Source organism: Belonocnema kinseyi, chromosome 2 (assembly GCF_010883055.1).
Source record: "Belonocnema kinseyi isolate 2016_QV_RU_SX_M_011 chromosome 2, B_treatae_v1, whole genome shotgun sequence".
Lineage (NCBI taxonomy): Eukaryota > Metazoa > Arthropoda > Insecta > Hymenoptera > Cynipidae > Belonocnema > Belonocnema kinseyi.
Window position 1 is genome coordinate 15,364,234 of NC_046658.1, and position 26,087 is coordinate 15,390,320.

A 26,087-nucleotide genomic window follows, 5' to 3' on the forward strand; every position below is an offset into this window, starting at 1 on the left:
ATAAGTTATGTATAATAAGGTATTTTGGAATGATTCAAGCGTTACGTATTTTAGTAGAAGATTGTATTTTTCGAGTTGTAGAATTATTAACTAGTATTTTATTTAACATTTTATTGAACATTGTATTTCTATAAAAATAGTAGGACCATTCAAGGATTCTATTCTGTATTGAATTATCTTGTAAATAAAATTATGATTTGAAAATCGCGTCAACTCAAGCCAATCAAAATGCACAAAAGGTCAATTAGTTCCGACACATTGGCAACAATCAGAATTAGAGTGCCCCGTGTCTCAACTCGCCCTTGAGAATCTTTAGTACCAGTGGTATCATTTTAGTACCACTTGAGACTGTTTTTATGAGTTTTATTATAATACCTGAAACTAGCTCCTAAAAAAATACATGGTGCGGCAGCATAACTTCCTTATTTTTCAAAACACAATAAAATTGTTTCTATGAATCAAACCTGTTTTTATTTTTTTATAATGTAGGTAGTTATCTAAAGTTTCATGTTACATGGTTTTAGAAATCATAACCTGGAGGTGACGTCCCCATTTTCAATAATCATTGCTAGTATGATCCAGCACGATAGCGGATATGTCGGCCGTTTCTTCTCGAATGTTGGCTTTTAGGTCTGTTTAGGGTCCTTGGGCGGTTGGCACACACTCGTTTCTCGCTGTTCCAACGCATTCTGATGACTGACCAAAAAGCAAACAAAAACAAACAAGTCTGGCATCAAATCTGGGTGTTAAATGATCTTTTGAAAACACTTTGCCAATGCATGATGCACTTTTATCAGATACTTGTACCAGAAGTTGTGCACCAATTTCGGACCTGGAGCTTTCCAGTTACATGCCCTTTTCAAAGACGCTGAAACATCTAATGCTATGATGTTTTTAGGTCCATTTTAGGGCTATTTCTTGTCCTTGTTTTCTACAGTTCTAACCACGCAGTGTCCAAATTGCATATGTTAATTTTTCTGTGAACACCCGATCGGTAGTTAATCGTGCCTGACAATTGAGGGACTGCGGTTTTTTGCTGGTTATTTTGCTCTACACTCAGTTCGCGGTAGAAACTTTCTTCATTTGTCTAAAGGTTCGATTTTGTTGCCTTCATGCACTAATTTTCTTGTACCAACGCCGTCTGGTGTGTACTAATATTGCTGGTGTTAATGTCTCGATGTACCGAGGGTGGATAATTTGAATAACATGGTTTATTAGCTTTCTGATTCTATTTCCTTTTTATTGTGAGTTCATTAACCCAATTTGCACCTTACTTTGCTGACATCCATATCCAACCTCAACTTCTATGGTGGATCTCGATCCCTTTCTGGGACAAAGACTGCATTTGTAGGAATCAATCAGCGGCCCAACATTCTAACGGTTGCCACAGCTACACAGTATACAAGAGTTTGTACCTCTAACGCAGTTTGTATTGCGTTCAAATGCATAGTTAAAACCTTGCTGTTAAGGTATTCTATTAGTACACGCTGATAATTTGTGATATCCATCTTGGGCAGACAATGCCTTTCTGTTGGTTCTACATATCAGTTTTTCGGAGATTTCGCTGTTCCCATCATACTACTGCTTACCGTTTGACACAGATGTTCTTGTTGGGCAGGTTTCTGATCGGTGAGATCCGCCTGACCATCTCGCAGTTCACCGTCACGATTGTCCTGCATGCTCTGGTCCCCAGCGACAGATCCAGGAGCGCACCGACGAACCCAGTTAAGCGAGAAGCGTTTCAAAATCTTTGAAATACTATCCATTAGTATTTATGGGTTTCCGTATTCTTCTTAGTTCCTCTGCTCTTTGATATCTGCCTGTCTGGCATGGGGAATCCTGTCAGTAGCAGTGCTACCACCAACATAGCCGTCAAAGTCATGAGAGGAAAGCTCAAGCCCTACAGCGACACCAACGCAAGAACATTATCATATTAATTTATAATTCAAAACTTTTACTTGGGTGAAGCCGGTTATATGTCATAGCCAAGGACTAAGTCAAGTGACTGATGAGATTTGGATGTTATAAGTTAATCCAATACGATGCTTGAAACCTTCTACGCTGATGTTGTAGGTATACAACTACGAGTTTTCTTAGAGCTACCATCTGCCACTCCAAAGGTTTTCAGTCGCTTGCTTCCTAATGGTCAAGAAAGTTTCTTACAAAGCGACATGAAAATTATTATTATTTTTTTCTTTGTTTCAAACATTTTTTGGGGGGACCAGGTTTTTTTATCATAACTACGAACTGAGCCAAGTCACTGATGAGATGAGAATATTATAAGTTAATTTACTACGATGTATGAGATCTGTTGTGATGATGTTTTAGGTACAAAATTACAAGCATGGTGTAGTTTTGCATTTGTCTTTTACCGCTGTTATACTTAAACAGTGACCGCGAGCATTGTAGGTGCAAGCCGTCACCTCTAGATGCTTTCTCAGAGCTGCCACCTGCCACTCCACAGGTTCTTTGTCACTTGCTCCCTGTTGGTTGAGAAAGTTTCTTACAATGCGACAGGTGCTTTATCAGACCGTTTTCTGAGCTGCTGCCAGTGCCCTACTGACTCCAAAACGTTCAAGATGTTCAGTGCTTGCACATTGAAGCTGGACGAGGCGCTTTGGCTCTTAAAGGACGGCTTCTATGTACATTTATATTTAAATTGAATCGTTACAATTTTACCATTTTTGGGTGACTGCACTGCAAAGTGACGTACATTACTCCACGTTACTTTCAGAAATTTCTTTATCATATACTAAATTCAATGCTTTTAATCTGCTTCCTTGGGAAGTACCTTTATAAACGCCCTAAATTTCTGAAAAGTGTAAGGGTCGCAAATAAGTTTCTAAAATTGAATTTTGTATAGTTCCAAATAAGTGGAAACTAGAGTTTATTCTGTTTCGGAATTTTTCAAAATAGTACACAATTAAAAAATATAATTGAAAAACAACTACATCGAAAATTAAACCTATTTTCTCCTTAATACTACCGCCTGACCTTAGAGTGTGAAGAGTCGACGGGCTAAATTCAAAATTTGATGACTAGGACATTTACAAAACATCCAAGTACCTTTCAACTATTTTTCGGCTTGCGAGAGATGTAGAGAGAGAGAACACAAACGGAACGTAAATTTTGTAGTATCATATTCTTTTTTTGTTTTTTTTTTTTGTTTTAAAAAGAAAGTAAAAAAAGCAAACAAAAAAGATAATACACGTCTGACCCGTGGCTTAAATCCCTGTTAGTGACAGCTTCCACCATTTTCACTCACTAAACACGCGCATCGTAACTGCCGTCCCGAAGGTTCATTTGAAAGGATAATTCGAAATTGTTTCACAGTCATCAACCTTCTAGTCCTTGAATAATTTAATTATTCACTCCTAACTCTGGTTGCACAAAGCTTATTTTTTTCGTTTTTCGTTTGTACACTTAACGTCCCAAAACCCCCCATAGCACACCCGTTATCGGCCGAATCTTCAAGGTCACTCCACGACGCGCACGTATAAGGAAAAGCGGACGGAGCAGGGAAATATTTTCACATTGTTCTCTTTTTATTCCCGCGCTTACTTCTTTTCCGGTTAAGAAGTCGACAAAGAATGCTTTAACTAATCAATAAATAACTAATCAATAAGCGTTAACTAATCAATATTTCAGGAAAAGTGCACTTCAAGGCATTGCAAGGTTACAAGTTTAAGTTGATTATAGAAATTAATATTCCTGCAGTTAACAACAATCGGCAGTTCTATATCATTCAAGATTTTGGACTTTGGAAAAATATCTATTGGAATTTGTTAATTAATCATTTTGAATAAGGACTTTTTTCTTATGTCTATACTGCCTATTAATATCTATTCATCAGTAATCTCAGACTATTACTAATAACACAGCCACACACACACACACAATCTTCTTCCGGGTCTAGAGGTCAGACTATGTTTACTATATGTTTTCGGGGTCGCTGAATCAGAATCCGAGATCGAAAAAACCCCAGCACGTCAGGGTTCTGACAACCTCAAAGAACCTCATAAAGTTTTTTTTGTTGCGGGGATCAGACCATGTTTATCGTGTGTTTTTGGGGTCGCTAAATCTGAATGCGAGGTCCAACAAACTCCAACACGTCAGAATTTTGACATAACCTCAAAAAAACTTATAACAATTTTTGTTCGACTCCGGGGGTCAGACTATGTCTACCATCCTTCTACTATCCTTTGTCTACTATCCTTGAAAACAAGCATGTGAAACAGATAAAGGATGTTTGGTGTCCTTGCCAATTTTAAATTATAAGTGAAAGGAAGAAATGGCCTACTTAGCTGAAGAGAGACTATGGGGTATATCTATGTTATTTTGTAAAGATAAATATAACTTTCTGTATCGGGCGTAAACTTTCATGTAGCGGGCGTAAAGTTGTATGTGGCGGACTTGAAGTTTCAAGTCGGCCCGGCGGCGGAGAGCGCGTGTGCGAAGGTCTCATGGGCTGTAAGCGGCCAAATTACGCCTACTTGACGTGCATGCAATTACGAATTATCAATGGAGGCCGGACAAAAAATTGTTTGTGTCCCGGGGTCAGGCCATGTTTATTATATGATTTTGGGGTCGCTGAATCCGATTCAAAGTCGAAAAAATCAGCATGTCAGGTTTTCTACAGAACCTCCAAAAATCTTGTAATCTAAGTTATTTAAAACTTCTACTTTTTGACATTAGCCGTATATTAAACAAAAATCAGTTTATCCTGGGACCGTTATCGGGTCCGTAATCAAGGGACTCGGCCGGATCACAGAATCACTGCGTTGCCCATCGTCACCGCGAGCATGTGCGCTGTATGCAGACACACGTAAGTCGAATTAATAAATTTCACGAGTTTCTTTAAAAATCGAAATCCAGACGTGCTGGAGTTTTTTTAGACTATGAGGTTTTTTGAGTTTATTTCAAAACCATTAGTTGCTGCGATTTTTAGGACCTCGGACTCAGCGATCCCAAGAACATATAATAAACATGGTCTGACCCGCGGATCCCAAAAAAAAGTTGTATGAGATTTTTTGAGGTTATGTTTGAAACCTAACGTGCTGGTATTTGTTGACCTTGGATTCAGATTCAGCTACCTCAAAAACATATAGTAAACATGGTCTGACCTCCAGAACCGGAAAAATAATTTTGTATGTGACTGTGTAACAGCCAAAGGGGCTATAAGTTTGACTGCAAATAAAACTTTCGGTATGCAAGGTCCTCTATTTTTTTATTCCGTCTCGCGTATAAAAAGTGAATCTAAAGATGCTCATTACTTACGAGAAGCAGGTATTTTTATTTGTAATGAAGGTCCAATGGCCCGAATGTATGCTTTGGAATTCGTCGATCAAACAATACATAACTTCATGAATGTTGATTTACCATTTTGTAAAAAAATTATAATTCTAGGTGTAGATTTTAGGCAATTACTACCTGTAAAATTTCATGCAATTCCCAGCGAATCAGTAAACTTATCGATTACATTCAGTTCAGTTTAAAAGCATTTCTCTGCATTTTCACTAATTTTCACCTACAAATCATGCGTTTGAAGTATAGCCATCAACAGGCGTTATACGTCATATATTTCTAAACTGTTTACCGTTATAAAAAAACTATTTCAATTACTCCGTGACCTTTAATGGTAATTTTAACGTAGCATCCGAATGTTACCAATTTAAAAGTTGATCTTGCTGTTTTTTTCAGTTTTTGTTGAATGATACGGAAGGGATACTATGTGTATGCTATTAGGATACTCTGAAGAGTGTCCTTTCCATTCATTCGGTTCGCTAGGGTTATTAGAACGAAATGTTGATGTTGAAGAAATAAATTGCACAATCGTAGAGCTATTGGACTTGGATTCTACGTTAAATTTTTTATTAGAATGTCATGGAGTAATCGCAATAGTTTTTTTTTTGCAACAATAAAAACTTTTAAAAAGTATAACATCTACAACGCCTGTTGACCGCAACACTTTAAACGCATCAGGTGTGAGTGGCAATCAATAGACGTTATAGATTATAGTTTGGTTATGGTATCCTTGAAAACATGAAGAAAAAGTAGCTTTTGTTGAAGCGTTTACAAAGGGATACTTCTCTACATTGTTGGTGATATTAATATTAACCATCACTAGTAAAGTTTGATACAGTATTCATCGTAGAAATCTATTTTGCTTAGTAAAAATTTGTCATTTAGGCAACTTTTCTTAAGCTTGTATATAGGGTAAGACTAGTCTCACTGCTATATTTATATTTGCGTTTAGTCTTTTTTAGAATTAAGTTTGTTCATAAGTAGGTTTCCTGAAGATTTTATTCGGCATAAATTTTAATTAGCTTCAGTTTTTTGGAAATATCCCTTTAAACCACTTTGTCTCCATCACCATGCCACCTTGTGATAGTCGAAATACATTTTGTGTTATATGTGGTAGATACATTATACCCAAAAATAGAAGATCTTCAACAGATGCTGTAAAAAATATTTACATTAATTGTTATGGTGGCACAAAACAAATTCTTGACCATTCGTATCTCTCTGCATGTGATTTGGATTTAACTCAAAGAATTTACATACGTTGAATTACCCTGTTCTTGATTCAGTTACTTATCCAGTATGTACTAGCAGCATTGAAAGAGAAAGTTCTATGGAAACAAGTCAATGCAACAATCCGGACAATTTAAACAATTTAGAGGGCATGGAAGAATAAAAAAATGAAGAAGGTAGAGAAGATGATCTAGAGAAAGAGTCCGCATCGGATAGTGAAATTAAAAAAAGGATACTTTAACCAAGAAGAAATAAGTGATCTAATTCGAGATTTAGGTCTTTCTAAGGCAAATGCAGAACTCATAGCATCAAGCCTGAATGAAAAAAATTGTTTAGCACCTAACACTAAAATTAGCTTTTACCGTGATCAAGATAGACCTTTTAGAAAATTATTTTCTTCGATAGGAGACATAGTCTATTGTAATAATGTGAAGGGATTAGTTGAAAAATTTAAAAGCATACCTTATGATGCTAACAAGTAGCGGCTATTCATAGATTCGTCTACAACTCTTCATTTTCTTCTTAATAAATTGAATTACAATAGCCACAAATTGCAGCTCTGCGGAGATTTAAAAATTATAACAATGATGCTGGGACTACAGAGTAGATTTACAAAACACCAATGTTTTTTATGCAAATGTATAGACAAACTTGTGAGCATTATGTGAAAAAAATTAGACTCTTTGAGAAAATCTTAATCCAGGATCATTTAATGTTATAAATAAACATTTAATAGACCCAATAAAAGTGCTATTACCACCATTAAATATAAAACTCGGCTTAGTGAAACAATTTTTTAAGGGAATGAGAAAAGTAGACAGTAATGCTTTTGAGTACGTTTTCGAGAAGTTTCCTAAACTTTTCGATGGTAAAATAAAAGAGAGAGTCCGCAAATTAGAGCTCTGATAAACGATGATGAATTTGAGCGAAGAATAACTAATGATGAAAAAGAAGCATGGCAAAGCTTTGGCAAGTCAGGACTTTAAAGACATGAAGCATAGATTTCAAGGTGTATGGGATACTCATATGATATCTGACTCTTGCTGGTGCCTAAAAAGGAATATGAAGACCATTCATAAACGAAATAGTATTCGAAGATCATCTAAGTCAAAAAAGACGCGTTCGTCAGAAAAAAAGTCGTTTTAAACGAGCATTACATTTTTATTTATCGTTGGCGCCCCCGTTTCTGTAACAGTTAAGTTCTGAAATAAGTGGTACCTCCACGTTGTTCAGAATGGATAACGCTAAAACCACTTCAACTGAATTTAAAGCGTTTTCACGCTGTATTAAGCGAGTTCAAATTTAATATATTCAAAAAGCACCTGATACTATAGCATTCCTTAATGGCAGTAAGGTTACAAATTCTAAATAGCACACAACTTTCATAAAAACTCTTCGGGTTTTTCTAAATGTGACCATTAAATTCTCTTGACTTTCATCTCATCTGTGGGTTTGACCTTGAACTGATGTTGATACTGACCTGATTGCGTCAAAAGGACACTGGATTCGGATTCAGCGACCTCAAAAAAAAATGAGGTACACCTAGTCACTCTTATGTTTCAGACTTAGACGGTTTGTGATCCTGTTATCAGAAGATTTTTCCTGCGGTTGTCGTTTGTCATGCCTGTGAGTGGTTTTACTGCGTTAACCTGGTTGCTTATGGGTTTTCTCGTCTGTTGTTGGTCGAGATTTCCGTTTAATGGCAAGTGTTAAGATTCGCTTTATCTGGCTTGTAATTCATTTCATATTCGTAATCATCAAGTTTAATGCGCCATTTTGCTAATCTCTTAGTTGTATGGTCGTTTATTTTTAAATGTTCTATGGGTTAATGTGAGTGATGATTTTAAATTATCGACTATATAAGTATAATCCAAAGTGACGCATTCTCCAAACTATTGCTGAGTATTCTCGTTCGATTGTGGAATTTTTCGTTTCACGTGGTTATAAAATTCTCGATGTAAGAGCTACTTGCAAATCTTTCCCAATTTCGCATTGGCTTAATACGGCCCCGATGACGTAATTAGATGCATCTACTGTGAGGATATCTACGCGAAGTCTACTAATTGTTTAGTTAGATCTGAGAGAGGCTTTGATATTTCCACGAAATCTTTAATAAAGCGTCGGTAATAACATGTCAGTCCAAAGAACTGGCGTATGTTTTTCGCTTTTTTCAACTGGGAAGTCTTTTACTGCTTTTAATTTATCTGGATTTGGCATAACTCTTTGAATACTAATGACTTGACCTAAATAAGCAATTTCCCGTTTCAAAAATCCGTACTTTTCTGGTTATGATTTTAGATTTGCCTTATTCAGGCGATCCATAAGTTCATGGAACCTTCAGTCATGTTATTTTAAATTTTGCGCATGAATAATCATATCGTCGAGGTATACATACATCTCGAGTCCCTGTAATCCTAAAAGAAGAGAATCCATAAGACATTGGAAGTTGGCTGGGGCTCCCTCTAATCCGAAGGGAATTCTTATAAATTTTATAGTGGCCGTATGATGTTGAAAATCCCATTTTGTGCCTATCTGCAGGAGCCATGAGAATTTGGTGGATCCCGGAGACGAAATGAAGCACAGTAAAGAAATTCGCCTTACCCAAATGGTTAAGTATATCGTTTATATTCGGCAATAGGTACGCGTCTCCTATTGTCTTTTCGTTTAATGCTCTGTAGTCCACCATACTTCAACGCTTATTTCTTTGCGGATCTAGCTTTTTGTGAATTACAAACAATGTGGACTTATAAAGAGATATTGACGGTGTAATTATGTTTTCGTTTAACTTTTTTTTTTTTGGTTTGTGAACGGATTTCGTTCTTTTGACATTGTGGATGTCTGTATGAGTGGAAGAAAACTGCTTTGTCGTCCACGGTGGGTATTTCATGATACACAACATTTGTGAAAGACAATGCATCACTTTGTTTATTAAATTAGTTCGTGTATGGCTTGATTAAATTGATGGTATGGTTCTCGTTCTTTTCTTTTTATATTAACTTCGATTCCACGATTCTGTTTTGTTCATTACAAAAGTTTTAATAAATTGTCAACCACGTCTTGTCTTTCCGGTTTTTATATTCAATAGATTATATCGATGGGTTCTAAGAAAAAAGCCTATCTTTTTGTTCCCGTTAAGAATTAGACTAATTTCATTTAGCTAAGTTTTCAGGAGGAATAAATAACATATTATTTTTTGAAATATTTCCAATGAATTCAAAATTAGAGCATTTTGTATTATAGTTTATAATGTAATTTAGGCTCCTATAACCTTCAAAACAAGAAATTTCAAAAGATTTTTATTTATTTTAACACTTCTACATGTTTACTAAATTTCATACAAAATGAAGTTAGCCTAATTCTTAACGGTATTGAAAAGATAGCTTATTCATCGTAGAACCCATCGATATGTGGACGTTTTTTTGGTATAAAAGATAATTTATTTTATTTATTCGACCTGCGGATCCTGTTTATCCTTATCAGGTTATGGGCTCAGATCCGTAAAATTAAAAAAAAAAAACGTGGAAGCGTGAGCACGAAGCTTGTTTGTTCGTGACGTCATTGCTTAGTGTAAAACGTTTGATTTCTCAAAAACACAAACAGTAATGCGTATAGGATTTTGTTTTATGATAGTTCCACGCGAGTGATAATTTGTTTACAATGGCAAAGACGAACGTAGTGAATTCCACGCGACTCGAGACTCTCTCATAGGATAATTACTATACCTGGCGGATTCAATTTGAGGCCCTGTTGGTTAAAAATCACATGTGGGAGTACGTCATCGGCGAAAAAGAAAAACCTGCACTAATCGAGGGCGACATTGCATCTGTAACTGCACAAAAAGCATGGATCACTCAGGATCGTAAAGCTAAGTCTGACTTCATTTTATCCATTCACTTCAAAGTATTTATTTGTCAAAAGGTCCTAGACGTAAGGCAACATTGCTTAAACAACGTACAAAGCAAAAAATGCAGAACGGTGAAGATGTTAAAGAGCATCTCACAACATTTTCTGATGCCAGCAAAGAACTTCAGGATATGAATGTCGAAAAAAACGGCGATTTGCTCACAATCATGCTTCTGAATTCCTTGCCAAACAGTTTTAAGAATTTCCACTGTGCAATTGAGTCCGGTGACAATTTGCTTGATGCAGAGGCTCTGAAAGTAAAAATTATAGAGGAGTGCGACGCAAAAAATAAAAAACTGAAGGAGATTGAATCCGGCGCTATGTTCGCGAAAAGTCAACATCCAAGTGTGAATGCATCGAAGGGTGGGACCACCAGCGGACATCAGAATGGCGGAAATTCTTCAGGTTCACGAGTAAACTTCAACTGTAGTTTCTGCAGCAGTGCAGTCACAGAGGTAAAAGCAAAAGCTAAGGTCAGGATAATAACTTCGGCCGGGAAACAGAGTAAGCCAATCAAATTAGAAAATACTCTTTATGTCCCTGATTTAAGGACTAAACTTATGTCAGTCGCAAAAATTGTCGACAAAAAAATGCGAAATATTATTTACAGCTAATCGGGCAGTCGTTAGTGACCTTAAAGGAAATGTAAAGATGATAGCCGATCGTGAAGGCGATTTATACTACCTGCGTGATAGAGCAGAGTCAGCTTGCGCAGTTTTAAACAACAAAATATCAGACGCAGCTATATGGCACCACCGTTTGGCTCTTTTAAATTCAAAGGATATGATCTCCATGCTGAAAAATAAAAATGTTTCAGGTTTGGATTCCAAGGACGCTGCTGATCTACGTTTGTGGAAATCATGTGTCTGAAAAGCTGATAAGCACCCCGTTCCCGAAACGCATTGAACGATCGCCCACAATTCTTGGAATTATACACGGTGATCTCTGCGGTCCTATGAGAACGCAATCAAATGGCGGGGCGTACTATTTTCTGACCCTGACAGACGACAAAAGTCGTTGGTGTGAAGTTTACTTTCTTTCATATAATTCTGATGTAGTATCCAAATTCGTCAAATATAAGCAATGGAAGAAAAACTTTAAAATGCTGGAATCAGGCAACGATTTGCCTCAGCAAAACGGCGTCACTGAGCTCTAATGTACATTACTGTTGGCACACGCCTTGATATTTCTCATGCCGTTAGTGCGCTAAGTCAATTTAATACCTGTCACAATAGGGTTCATTGGATTGCGGCTAAACGTATTCTAAGATACCTAAAGGGCACCATCAATCTAAAACTCGTCTACAAAAAATAAGAAGAAAATCTAAAGGATTACGTCGATGCTGAATGGGCGAACTGCATCATTGATAGTTGGTTTTACACCGGTTTGGTTTTCATGCTTTCTGGAGCTGCGATCTCCTGGGAAACCCGAAAACAAAGAACAGTTGCTTTTTCTTCGACTGAGGCCGAATATATGGGTTTCACCGACGCAGCCAAAGAGGTCATTCATCTCATCGGGTTTCTGAAAGAATTAGGATTTACGCAGCTTTCCAGCGCAGAGGTTTTTAATGATAATCAAAGTACTGGAAAGTTGGCAGCAAACCCAGTTTTCCACTTGAGGTCTAAACATATTGACATCAGGCATCATTTTATTCGTAATGTGTTGAATAGTCGATCAATAAAACTGTCATATATTTCGACTGAAAAGATGATCGCCGACGTTCTCACGAAACCAATGCCAGGACCTAAACACATTTTATGTACCAAAGGACTCAGTCTTATTTCAATTACAAATTCACTAGGCACAAATTGAGGGAGAGGGTTGAAGATCACATTTAGCGCCCAATTTATGATATATATTTTGACACGAATCGAACTTGTTCTCCTTCTTTTTTTTCATATTTACTTCGATTTCACTATTCTGTTTTGTTCATTACAAAAGTCACAAAAAAATTTCAACCACGTCTTGTTCGTCCGTTTTATATATTTAAAAGAAAATATGTGGACATTCTTTTGATATAAAAGATTATTTATTTGATTTATTCGACCTACAGAACCTGTTTATCCTTAACAGATTTGTTATCTAAATATCGAAAATTTTTTATTAATATTTTCGTTTCAGCAGGGATTTCGTCATTTTAATTTGCTGGATAACTATCTAACACTGCTTGTTTGTAGTTCGGGACTACGTTCTAAAATCCTACCTGCATAAATTGCTACATTCTCGTCATATATGTTTGGAAAAATTTTCCCGTTTCCTATATCCAAAAAGCTTTATTTGTGGGAATTGCAAAGGTACATTTTAAATCAAGAATAAAATCAACAGGGGTGCTGTATGATTAAAAATTCTATGGAATTTGCATCACCGTTAAAAGTTGATATTTTTGCTAAGTCATTTTGTTCACTTACTTCTTTCCTATAGGATTTTAAATACATTTTACCTGATTTTCGCGAAAACTCGCGTTTCTGGAATCGATGCCACTCCAGGAAAATTTGATGTTGTCTAAGGAAATTTCTTTTAACGAATTTCTGTAATGCGCATGTTCTATTCCCATAAGATTGTTGCCGCTGGAGTTGCGATATTTTTACTAGATTGACATTGTGCTTATAATCAGAGTACGGAGATAAATATCTATCAGAGCGCTTCTCGCATGAATTCTGCTCATTCGACGGGTCAATTTTAATACGTAAATTAACAATAATGTTAAGAAAATACCACTTACCTACTTACGACAAGAAGACCGACGAAGATTTGCAGTAGATTAACCATTCTTCAGTTCTTGCATCTAGAACGTGCTTTATCTTTGACTATTGTTGTTTCGTTAGTTTTTTTAGTTATTATTCTCTTAAGGGTTCTCAGATTTTCTTGTAACAGACGAAGCAAAGGTACTGTTTTGATGTAAGGAGGTCGATTGACGACATCCTTGAACGACTATATAGTTGGATATAAATTTCAAGAGGATTTAAAAAGAAATGTAATATGATTGTGAAAGTTACACTGTTTTTCAACTTTTTCGTTTAGAAAAATCAGCATTATAGATCGTATGTTACTACGTGACTTGATATTTACGCTACAAAATCCTCTTGCAATTAGCGGTATAAATCGTCAATTTTAAATTTGGTTTCCGAAACGTGGCAGTTTATAAAACATGTTTCTCCCACTTGAGGTTTTCTGTAAATTTGTTTTTACTTTTATTTATCGGAATCGAGTTTCGAAATTTGTATAGTTAAAAATGCGTTGCACTGACGAAAATTTTGCACTCGCAAAAAATGTTTGCACTCACGAAGTGGCCGCATGCCTAAAAATAATGTGTAAAATAAAAGTACTTACTTTACCTGGTAATATGCCAAAAATCCTTCCAAAATTTTCGAATTTTTATTTTTTTATTGAAGAATCGATTTAGCACCAATTTTGAAAAGTCTGACCAAACCGATTCCGTACTGGGACCACTGTTATGCTTAGATATAGGATGCGAGTTTTGATTGAACATACACCCATAAATTCCGCATGTATCCTCGTATATTTATTATTATCTTCATTAGTTACTCTCTCTTGATCAGATCTCTCGTAGAGGTAAAAATGTACTGCCTCGAGACAGGGGCCTAACTGCCGGTGTTCGCGTTCAAGATGTTACTCCGCAGTGACAATTGTTGCAAATCAAATTGCGTTTTTCTAGTTTAAAATCTAATATAACGAGAAAGAATAGAGGTAACTCAACAAATTAAAAAAAAAAAATAAAGTTCATGTTACGTGAATTAAAGGAAAATATGTAAGAATGTGTTCATTGCTAATTGTAGGGTTTGAAGTAAGGAGTGAAGTTGAGCATGTTCAAAAAATTGATGACCTTTTGCTTTTATTTTTGCGGAATCTTAAAGGGGAATCATAATATCAATGCGATTTTTTTTTAAATTGTAGTAAATGTTATGCAGATTGAGGTAAAAATTATTAGGATACCATCAACTCCTTAATTAGGCGTTGAAAAACGGGTAAGTGTCTAACAATAAGAATATTCGCTATAAAACACGGTAAAGGGTTTTCGTGGCTGACAAAAGCGTTTCTGGTTATGATTTCTTCAAAATTCTCAACTATATGGATGGTTTCTCGCTATTATCATTATTTTTAGATCTTCAGCGTTTTAAATTATTTTTGCATTGTTAACAAAACTTTTTTTTGCATGAATATGTTTTTTAATTTAATACAATTTGGAGAGAGAGCTAATTATGCTAGTATTTTAATGAAATATTTATACAATATTGGTACTATATTGTACCAATAATTTATTTAAATAATAATATGATAAGTGAAAACTTCAAGTACTTTTTTTATATGCTTTATTCAATGCATAAAAAGTAAGAAAACATAGATTACTTTTACCGCATATTTCTTAAAAATAGTGAAGTCAAACTTACTGGAGAATTAAAAATAATCTGCTTGATTAATACTATGTTTTTACACAATCACAATCTAAGTTGAACTAAAAAATAAATAATACTCGCTTTAAGAAACGTAGAAAACGATGCTGAAATGATTTTCAACCCCCACGAGAACCATTTGCAATTCTATTCTGCGATATTTCGCGTTTTCATATTCTCGCTGTCCATTTCCACCCCGAGAAAGAAGAATGATAGCAAGAAACCGTCCATACAGTTAAGGATTGTGAAGAAATGGTTACTAGAATCGTTTTTACCACCCACGAAAACTCTTTACCATGTTTTTCAGCGAATTTTCTGATTTTTAACCACGTACCCCTTCTTTCAACCACGTACCCCTTCTTTCAACCCCTAATGTAACCTGAACATTATTTTTTTTAATCTGTTGAGTTATCTCTATTCTTTCTCGTTATATTAGATTTTTAACCAGAATAATGCAATTTGACCTATATTGTCCAAGTTGGTATATCTAATCTTCAAAATGTTCTGACGGCAGCATCTGTTCTCACGTAAGTTGAGAGTGAATGTCGCAAAAATATAAATTTCAGTCACATTACGTGACCAAAAATATTGGTTAATTAATTTCTAGTCATGCAAATTCCATTTGTCTAAAAAATATATTTTTTTATTCAATTCGTCGAAGGGGCAGTTTCTTATCATTGAGTGATATAAATTTCTATTCAACTAATAATAATCATATTTATATATATTTGTGTGTGTTTTTATAACTAATAATTACTTTAACAAATATGCCTGATACATAAAATTCTTCGTTGGATAATTCCCTACAAGTCTCTATACTTTCTCGTCCAATTTTCCTAAACCCTAAAAAATCATTCTAAAAACAAAAAAATATATTTTTCTCCATGCATTTTACATGGAAAATTTCAAGGCAAAACCGACTCGTGTTAAAATCGAAGTAAAAAATGAAGGAATTTCTTCTTTCGGATTTTGGAATGAAATGGGGGATCATTGCCCTCTAAAAAAAAAGTTTTTTTGTTTCATCCTATTGTACATTAGGGCGTACCGGAAAAATTAAGTTGTTTGCGCGAAGTTCTAATAGCAATGAAAACTTTCTTTTGGGAGTCAGGAACTCTACCCTAAAGTTTTAGAATAAAAAATTCTTCAAATTTGAGCAGCAAAAAAATTTTTTTGTAGATTAAAATTATTAATTAAAATAGTTCAAAGTAAGCCGACTTATACCTGTATAGCGATAATTTCATTAAAATACTTTCTACCCTATCGAAAAAATCGACTTTTTCGCTATTTTCTTACAGTTACGGCAACATGGTTCTTAAAATTTATTCTGAATAAAATCTAATAAAAAATAGTCGGAACATATATTAGCTTGTTATAATGTCATTAAATTATCAAAGTATTACTTAAATTGTTTTGAATTGCCTTGCCGTCGGTGGCTCGGCAACTTGCTTAAATTTCTGATCACGAACACTAAAACGAACACTAAAAAACCCCCAGCCCTGATCTAAAAAGTTGGGTGGATTCGAAATAAAAAGGCACTGATTATGGGAAAAAGCCTATTACGGCAGAAAAAAACCCAGATTTATTTTAATTGTCGTACAATATGAATTTTTGTACAGAGTAACTGTAACTTTGAAAAACACCGAATTTGGATAGCACCGCGTGCTCACGGCGAACCGGCGTTGGCGTCACACTCGCGGCGAGGTCATTCGATCGGTTTGTTTTGGTAAAATTAGGACGAGATTCATCCCGATTTCATTCGATAGAAATCGGTGGGGTTGACAGAACATCCCAATTCACGGGTGAATTGGTGGAAAACGAGTTAGAAATTGCCACAGAGGCGTTGCCGAGGAGGCGTTTTAGTCGCAGTAGAACTCTACGCGTAACCGAGTTCGTAAGAACACTGAATCGAACGACCCGCGCCACGAGTTGAGTCGATGCGCTCTTTTCTCACATAAGCGATCCATTCTCACTCTCTCTGTTTCTTCCGGTAGATTTGAATTTCACACTTTCGCGCGACAAGATTCGTGCTAGGCCTGCTTTGCCTGTCAAATAATATGTGATGACGGTACATTACTTTTATTCTGATTTCTGACATTAGTTTCAATTTGGACATCCTGTTTAATTTTTGAACCGAAGTTATTTGTAGTTTTAACAATGAGCAAAATCTAAAATTTTTAATTTCTTAATATTAGATGATATTTTGATGCGTTCACGGTCCGCTCGCTAATCCCCAGAATCAAAACAAACATGGCTCTCTGCAATTTTTGAGTTCATCAAGGTTTTGTTTACATTTTACCAGTGCCCCACAGCTTACCAGGCTTTTGTTTACATTTTGTGTTTCATAACCGTTTTTTTTTTCAGAAAAAGAATTGTTATAAGAGAGCTGGAAAACTCGAATTTTAAACAGCAGTTCCTTTTCGTATTAAATTCAGTAAACGTCGTATGTGATTTGTTAGAGGTTTGAGTTGGAAAAATGGACTTGTTGAGCGAATGCCCAATTATTAGAAACTCAGTGAATAAGGTAACCGGAGATTAATGAGACACTTTGATGTAATGAGATACTATTTTTTCGAATGCGAAAAAATTCAAGCTGAAAAAGAATCTAAAAGATACCTAAGTTTTTCTGATATTTCACGTTTAGTTGTGACAAGGCTGCAGGATATATGGAATTGAACTTGCATCCCAAATTTTACAGAAGCAAGAATCGCAAAGATCGCTAAAACAGATCAAGATGAGTTGAAGAAATGGAAAAACTCGCTTGGAAGAGATAAAGATAAATCTTGGTATAAAAGAAAATTAAATACGTTCCGTGCAAAGAAATCAAAGTTATTTGATTTTGCGACTTGTAAGTGTGATAATCCTTCATGTCCTTGTGAGATAGATATTTCTGAAGCTGCTAGAATGTTTCTCTTAGATAAGAGATTTTCCATGCGAATGAGAAAATCATTTACGTCTCTTCCAAAAATTGATTCGAAACAATCAGATCATCATGAAGTATAATCGAAGCGTTTAATAAATGATGTGCTTCAAGATCAAAGTGAAGAAGTTATCCAATGAAAGCGTCAAAAGGTGAAAGTTCTTACTGTGGCTCGATTATGGATGATAGTGTAAAAGACTATTACCTGCCCGCCGAAGATACGGCATCGGATACAGGTCTTTTGCTTTACTGGCTTCGTCAGTTTTACACGACGTACTTATTTAGGACACATATTCTCATCTTCTTCAGATGCAAAACCGACTACATATGATAGTTTTTAGTTTTTATTTGACCAAGAAATTAATACCTCCAATCTAGATTGTGTGAGTTGTGATGGCTGTCCTACGAAAACTGGTAAACACGCAGGTATAGTTCGATTGCTGGAATTAGAATTTGGTAAACCGCTACAATGGAGTGTCTTTCAGCTACATGCTAATAAGCTGCCATTCAAAGCTTTGTTTATAAAACTTGATGGAGAAACTTGCGGTTCTAACAATTTTTCTGGTCCAATCGGTAAAAGCTCAACTTCTTGTGAAGAACTTCCGGCTGTAAACTTACATGCTGTCGACAGTCCTAATTCTCCTGTAGTTGACAACCGTGATCTTAGTTTTGATCAAAAGTACCTGCTAGATATTTTGAATGCTATCAAAGAAGGAGAGTGTTCTGAAGAACTTGCTCGAAAAAGTAAAGGGAAATTATTGCACGTCAGATGGTTGACTAGGATGAGTAGAACTCTTCGAACTTACATTAGGACAGAGAATCCATCATTGGATTTAAGCGTTTTAGTTCAATTCATAATGAGAGTATATTTCCCAATGTGGTTCGAAATTAAGTTTCAACTATCTATTAAAGATACCCCGAAACATCTCTGGAAAAGCATTTCTTTGAGTGCGTACCTGAAGGAAGATTAGCTGAGTGTATTCAAAAAGTAATACAAAATAATGCCTACTTTGCTCACCCAGAAAATCTTCTCGCTATGCTATGTGACGAAAGGCTGAAAATCCGCAAGCTCGCAGTGTCTCGAATAATTTCTGCGAGACAATCAACTGGGGAATCAAAATTAAGGAAATTCGAGGTTCCTCCGTTGAATTTTGACGCGAAAGACTACACGGAACTCATCGACTGGGAGGAGTGCAAAATTTCGGAACCGCCTTTAACTAGATCGATGACAATTGAAAATCTGACCGAATTCACAAGGACGGACGTAACTCATTTCATTTCCAAAGAAATTTTTCATCTTCCATGCCATACTCAAGCAGTGGAAAGGTGTGTGAAAGAAGTCACATCCGCATCTCGGCAAGCTTACTCCTCTGAAGTTAGAGATAGAATCATCTGATCAAGATTCGAAAACCGAAAAAGCTTGCCCATTTTTTAAATGAAAAATGATTTTGTTTCGAAATTAAAATAGGACGAATAAATTAAAACTTACGTCAGAAATCAAGATAAAAGTAAGTTGTTGGCAATACTTTGATAATTTAATGAAATTATAGCAAGCTAATATATGTTCCGACTATTCCGTTATTTGCTTCTATTCAGTATATATTTTAAGAAATATATAATACTCGTGTGATGGTCACATAGTTGATAAGTCGTATAACTTTAAGAAAATAGCGAAAAAATTTAAATCTGTTTTTTTTTAATCCTCTACGTCATTTTGGCCGCATAAACATTATTTAAATTACCTCCTCACTGTAAAAGTGTAAATCTAGGTACACTCGAAAACATTTTTACCTTATTTGGACACCGAAAATTAGTTTTGTTGTGAAATAAAGGGCAATATATCTATTTTAGATGTTTCCCTGTAATCCAAAATTAATAAAAATGATTTTTATATTGAGATTCTGCATATATTATTGGTGTAACATATTGAAAATACATTCTTCTTAACATATATCAGATAATTCATGGTCAAATATTGGAAAAAGTGCTGTAACGCTAAGAAAATAGCGAAAAAATCGATTTTTTCTCGATATTTTGAAATCTCATGGTCACTAAGGTAGAGTAAAAAATATGTGAATCATTTTTTGATATGTAGCTACAAATTCACTTATTAAAAACTTTTTTTTTCTGATAATTTATATAGCAAAAATTAAGTTTATTGTCAAATAAAGAGCAATATATCAATTTTAAATATCAATTAGGAAGGGTAAAAAATATTTGAATGGAATTTTCGCTATACAGGTATAAATTGAATTATTTTGAACTATTTTTATTGATAATTTAAAATTAAAAAAAAAAATGTTTGCGGAGACAGAAGGAATTTTTTGTATGAAACATTAGCAGAGTGTTTTTGAGTCCCAAAAGAAAGTTTTCATTGCTATTAGAACTTCGCGCAAACAACCTTTTTTTCGATACCCCCTTAGTTATCTATTACCTAAAGAATTATATTATTACTGCAAATATGAACTGATGTTCATGAATCTTTTTTCTCTTTCCTGTAATTATATGAATAGTTTATTTTTGCCTATTAGAATTGAATTAAGGCATGATTTCATAATGTCAGTTTTTCTAATCAGCCGTAATCTCATAACAATGAAAGGGTAATTCGTTTTAGATAATTGGATACTCCGATGAATATGCCTCCTGGCGTTTAACAAGGTTCTTAGGCACGAACTGAACGTGTGGGGACAGCTGCCACTGAGCGTGACTGCTGTTGTTCGTACGTTTTTGGTTCTGAAAAAAAACCTGAACATTTTATCGAAAAATCGGTTCTGTGCATTCGAGATATGATTATGTAGTTGACAAGCAATCTCGATGATGTCGACTCTTCCACTTTTTCTTTCTGGCGTCACGATTTAAGGTGATTGGCTCGAATGCAATGTTCCATTTGGATAGTAATATCCCAATATAAGATATAATCTTCGTTTTCTAAAAAGCGCATTGGAATGTATCTATGGAAAGGCATCCATTCTTTTAAAAATCCTAGGTTTATGGCAGGTTGTTGATGTATAATGCCTGCTACATCATTATGTCTGTGATTATATTCTCTCTGAGCCATTACGCGACAATCATAAATAATGTGCTCGATGGATTCGTTTGTCTTTCTTAATAATCGGTACCGGTCTACCACATGTTGGTGTATCACACGTTTGCGATAATCACTGGTGCTGAAAACCTCCTGAATTGCAATGTAGCATTCTTCCGTTTTTTGAAACAGAACGCTATTTTTCAGCCAAATATTGGATATTTCACGGTCCATATCATGGTAATCTACCGCCTTGTGGTGCTCGTCGTGGATGGGTTTCTGTCTTCATTGCATTTCCAATTCCTCTACTGTGTCTGCCCTAAAATTCAAGGCGTCCTGTGAGGACTAATTCAATTGCGTGTAATGGAAATCCGCTTTGCAGTTGGTATTGTAAAACTTAACATCTTGCTTTTTGTTAAAATAATCTCGTACCTGTATAACTTGTGACTTATACAGTTTTTTAACATCTAAAACGCCCCTACCCCCTCTTTGTCATGGTAGAACTAGCCTTCAAAACGCTGAATTACTGTGGTGCATTTAATGCTTCGTCATTTCTACACAGGTGGCTCTGTTTAAGCTTTCTGGGTAGATGTTTGACCATTTGATGAGCCCAACATTGTTTGTTGAACCCAAAGCTTTGTGATATCGATTACTTGCTGCAGTTTGTGGTCTGAAATGACGTATAGCTTCAGGTCATCCATGTATGGATGATGGGTTAGTTGATGATCATCCTCATTATCATGTATTTTGAATCCGTGAGACATGCTATTTAGTATTTTGCGCAATGGTTTTAATTTTCAACAAAATCATAAAGCACTGAAGAAGCCTATTTGAAAGATACCCATCGTAATGCGTATTGATCTAGTTGGATCCGAATCACTCGACTAATTCTATTTTGAGTGAAGCAACACTCCTGTAAGACGGAGAGAGGCGCCTTTTTAGATACACCAACTTAAATTTTGTGATTTCGACCTCAAATTTGAATTTAGCAATATCGGAAACCCCTTAGAAACATTTTGGCTCTTAAATTACTCGATTGATTCTAGTTCAGACATAAAAACCACTCTTCATGTTTAAATTTTAGGCGCCATTTTATTTCATTATAATTTCATGAGATTTTTCAAACAGATTAATTGCCAAATGAACTCTCAAGATAGTTTTATTGAAACTGTGATTAAAGTTTCAGAAATTTACAATCACATGGAGACAAAGGTTAATATACAAATATTAAGAATGGGAATTAACTGGTTCAGATTGAACGCTTGCACTAGAGTTACATAAGGTTTGACCGTTAGGGACTTACTTACTTACTGTTGTAGAATTTTCGGTAGATTTTCCATTACAGAAGCTCGAAACAGATGATGTATTTTAATGATAATTTTGCACAAAAAAAATATTTTAATTATAACAACTGCCTAAAACCTAAGTCTATACCGAACGCTCTAGCTAATTACACTAATGTATCACTGGGATTCTGGTGACAAAAATCTCAGCCAAGATTTTGCGCTGAAAAGCCAGGGCTAACAGAGGAATATATTTTTTTTCTACTTTTTTTGATTTTGCACATTTTACATAAATAGGTGGATTTAAAAATGTTCAATCAAAATATTTCAATTTAATTAATTTAAATTTTAATAGTTGAACGTTTAATTTAAACATTCATTTAATTTGTAATTTCTGTTTAAATTGTCAAGCTCAAAAATGTAATGAATTTATTACTAGTTTTCATTTTATTTCTTGAAGAATGTTTGAATGGTTGCAGTATACAGATTTAGATAACAAACAGAAAACGAAATTTTATAGAAGAGCGAAATAGCATTCCGTAAAATCGAATTCCGAAATCCAAGCAATAAAATGTGGAAGTTTACCTAAAATTGCAAACAGTCTAGGGTGATGATCGCAATTAAATGTGCAGTTTTCAGTTTAAATAGTTAAAATAAAAACTTCTAAGATATTAAGTTGCTCAATTAGGGGAAAATGAGTTTGACGAAAAAAAGTTAACCAATTCCAAGTGAATCATTGAAGAATTTGGCGGTTTAAATTTCGTGGGTTTTGAAAATCGTTTTTAAACAGCGACATACCACGAATTATAAAATCATTCGTCACATCAACTTGTTATTAATAAAGAAAATAAGTGATTTTACTTTTGTAAGGTTTATTTTATAGAAAAAATAGGATGAAAAATGATTTTATAATTAGTGGTGTCTCCTATTTTTAATTTGTTAGGGTCTTCTTAACCCCTAAATATGGTAGATTAAAAAAAAGCAAAAAGCGATGCTAATTCAGGTTTTCAATGACGAGTAATTTGATAACTGTAACTTATTTCTATATTATCCCCCAAGTTGCTAGGGAGGTCCAAAGAATAAGCTAACTTTGGCATCACCATTTGAATTTTCGATTTTTTAAAACAAAATTTAAAATGATGTTTAAAAAGTCTTGTACGCTCTTGAGAAAATAACGTTTTTCTCATGAAGATAAATGCTTCGTCTTTTTTTCTACTATAAATAGCTGTCGATAGAATTTTCAAATCTTGAAAAAAGTGGTCTGAAAATTTTTGAAAATACTCTAACTTTTTAAATTTTTATAAAGAATGGCTGGTAAACGAACTCGATCTTTTATTTTGGTCCCTCAAATTGCGTGCCAAAGGACAATCCAATCCGATTATTCTTTCGAAAGTTATCCGGTATAAAGACGATAACGACAACAACGACGACGGTGGCAGACAGACACCGACATAAAAACTTTTGATTTCTGACTCAGGAGACCTTAAAACGTGGACATTATTTCAAAAGCTGTAGCTTGGAATTTTACGAGCCAGCAGTACGTGTGTATTATCCCGAAGGCCATTGAAGCGCAGTAATGATGGGTATCACTGTCAGTAAATTTGAACGCAATATTAAACAGTTTCTTGAAAAAATGGAGATGAAAAAGACTGAAATCTTAAAAACTATGGAGATTTTATTTTTTCCGACAAAATTGTTTATGTGAATTTTTGCTCTGGCAACGTTGGACTCTCATCCAGAAGGCTCGGGTTCGATTCCCGGTACCGGAAACATTCGGTTCGGTTTTGATTCCTTTAGAATCAAACCGAAGGGATAGAGCGTCCCTGTACCAAGGGTTTCTGCTGAATATGGTTGCAAAAATAAATAGGCAGTCTCGGACAATTGTCCAGGGGTGGTCCCAAAGGAATTAACCCCTAAACGGAGGTGTAAAAACCGTGCCGAAAGCTGAAAGACCCCTGGGCAAGGTGTCTGGAATGGTGACTCTGGGATACCGGGCGACCTCTCAGAGTACGCAGCCTTATTCTTGCATACGGGACTCTGCAAGGATGGACGAACACCTTTCAAAGGAGCGTTTCTGTATAAAGCAGCGGAGGATGCTGCTGAAACGCTCGGACTTAACTTCAGTATTAGGGGTGAGCAAAATGCATCAAATCTTATCTATCTCACGACGTCAAGGTGTTCGCGGAATATTGAATCTTGAATGTCTTCGCAATAGGATTATTCTGGGTAGAGCACATAGAATCAAAAATGGAAGAAACCGTCTTAAAATGCTTAGGAAGCACGAAGTAGTGGGCATAGGAGCGTTTCTTTACAAAGCAGCGGAGGAAGCTGCTGAAACACTCGGACTTAACTTTAGTATTAGGGGTGAGAAAAATTCATCAAATATTATCTATTTCGAGTACTCACTGCTGAAAGCCCGGATTAAGAAAGCACAAGAGAAAAACTTTCGTGAACAGCTCTTCGATAAGAGGATGCACGGTATCTTCGACAAAAATGTGGAGGATCAGTTAATGTTGTGTGAGCTTACGTTTGCTTTCCTTAAATCGTTCGGATTGAAGTCTAGTACGGAGGGTTTCATTTTGGCATGCCAAGACGCTGTCATTTCCACCTTAAAATACCGTCGCCACATTTTGAGCCAAGACATTCCCGATGATAGCTGCAGGGCGTGCCATGTACACCATGAGCATTTAGCTCACATATTATTTAGTTGTCCAACTTATGCGGGAACGACCTATAACCAAAGCACAATGCGGCACTAAGAGTGCTTTATTACCATCTCTGTCACTCTTACGGCATTAACCTTAATATCACTCCTTTAAATGCTCCTAGGGAAATCGAGGTAATTGTCGTGAATGAGAAGTGCCGGATATACTGGAACTTTATATTCTCGACATCAGAATGCACACAGAGTGCGCATTAGCATTCCGCGCAGTCCGTGTTCTGTTGTTTTATCAATGTGCGAAATTTGGCTCCAAAAAATGCACGATTTTTTGTTGGTATTTTGTGCGGGATCCTTTGTTCTTTTTTAAAGCCCTAAATTGTGACTCCCATATCGGATGTTTTAGAAGTTATAACAAGAAACTGACACCGGCAATAGAAAGGGCACCATCGAAAACCCCTGAGATAATATTGTGAAGAAAAAATATCTTACCGTCAGCAATAGAGAATGCGTTGTATAAATCTGAACACCTCAGAGTTAATGGGTCAAAACGCTAAAATAAAAAATTTCAAATTACAATATTTTGGTGAAAAATAAAGATATCCTAATAAATCCAAGTAGGTTTAAAAGGGGAAGATTAGTACTTTCAAACTCCATATTAGCTATTGTGTTAGACATTTTTCTTGTTCGGTTACATAACCTCAAAAACAGTTTAAAAACGCGTTTTTTCACTTTTTGATTAGGATATCTTGAAAACCTGACGTATAGGAGCAATTTTGAGCTCGCATTCGGATTCAGCGCATCAAAATCCTTCGGAAATATTAGGTTTGGTCTCTGGCTTTAAAATTTGAGGGCGTGTGTAATCTTAGCTGAAAAATGTCTTATTTCAAAATAATTTGTCTATTTTAATTAATATTCAATTTATTAATTTTTTTAATTTTATAAATTTATTATTAAATTATATGGTATTATTTATCAATTTATTTATTATATTTATTTAAATAAATAAATATATATATATATAATTAAAAATTTGTCATAAAGACAACAGCAGGATTTCGCCGGGAGCGGGTGCTAATCTGAAAAATTGCACCCGCTTCCAGCGAAATCGCAGTAAAATTTCAGCCACAACCACGTCTCACAACCGTGAGATAGGTGGTTACAGTCTGTAAAGGTATCAATACGACGATCCAGCAAAAGCCTCGTGGACCCTAAGAACACGGAGCGACCCAAGGACAACCGCCTTCTGCAGTTTTCCTGCAAGTGTTCTAGCATATTGTTGACACGCAGGGATGCTTTTTAGGCTATTAGCAAGTGAAAGCTTGGCACCTCCAAGAGCGCCGATGATAAGGAC

At 35.4% G+C, this 26,087-nt stretch overlaps 1 protein-coding gene across 12 annotated transcripts in view; it reads left to right on the forward strand.

The window, feature by feature from the left end:
• Positions 1–26,087, forward strand: part of LOC117167986 (rRNA N6-adenosine-methyltransferase ZCCHC4) — a 223,859-nt gene that overhangs the window by 171,605 nt on the left and 26,167 nt on the right. The window contains exon 5 of one of the 12 annotated variants that reach the window (XM_033353284.1): positions 17,211–17,570. The exons of the other annotated variants lie outside the window; for them this stretch is intronic. Coding sequence (XP_033209175.1) covers positions 17,211–17,227 — 17 coding nt within the window. The 3' untranslated portion in view covers positions 17,228–17,570. Of the gene's footprint in view, positions 1–17,210; positions 17,571–26,087 lie in introns of those variants that run through there. 12 annotated transcript variants of the gene reach the window in all.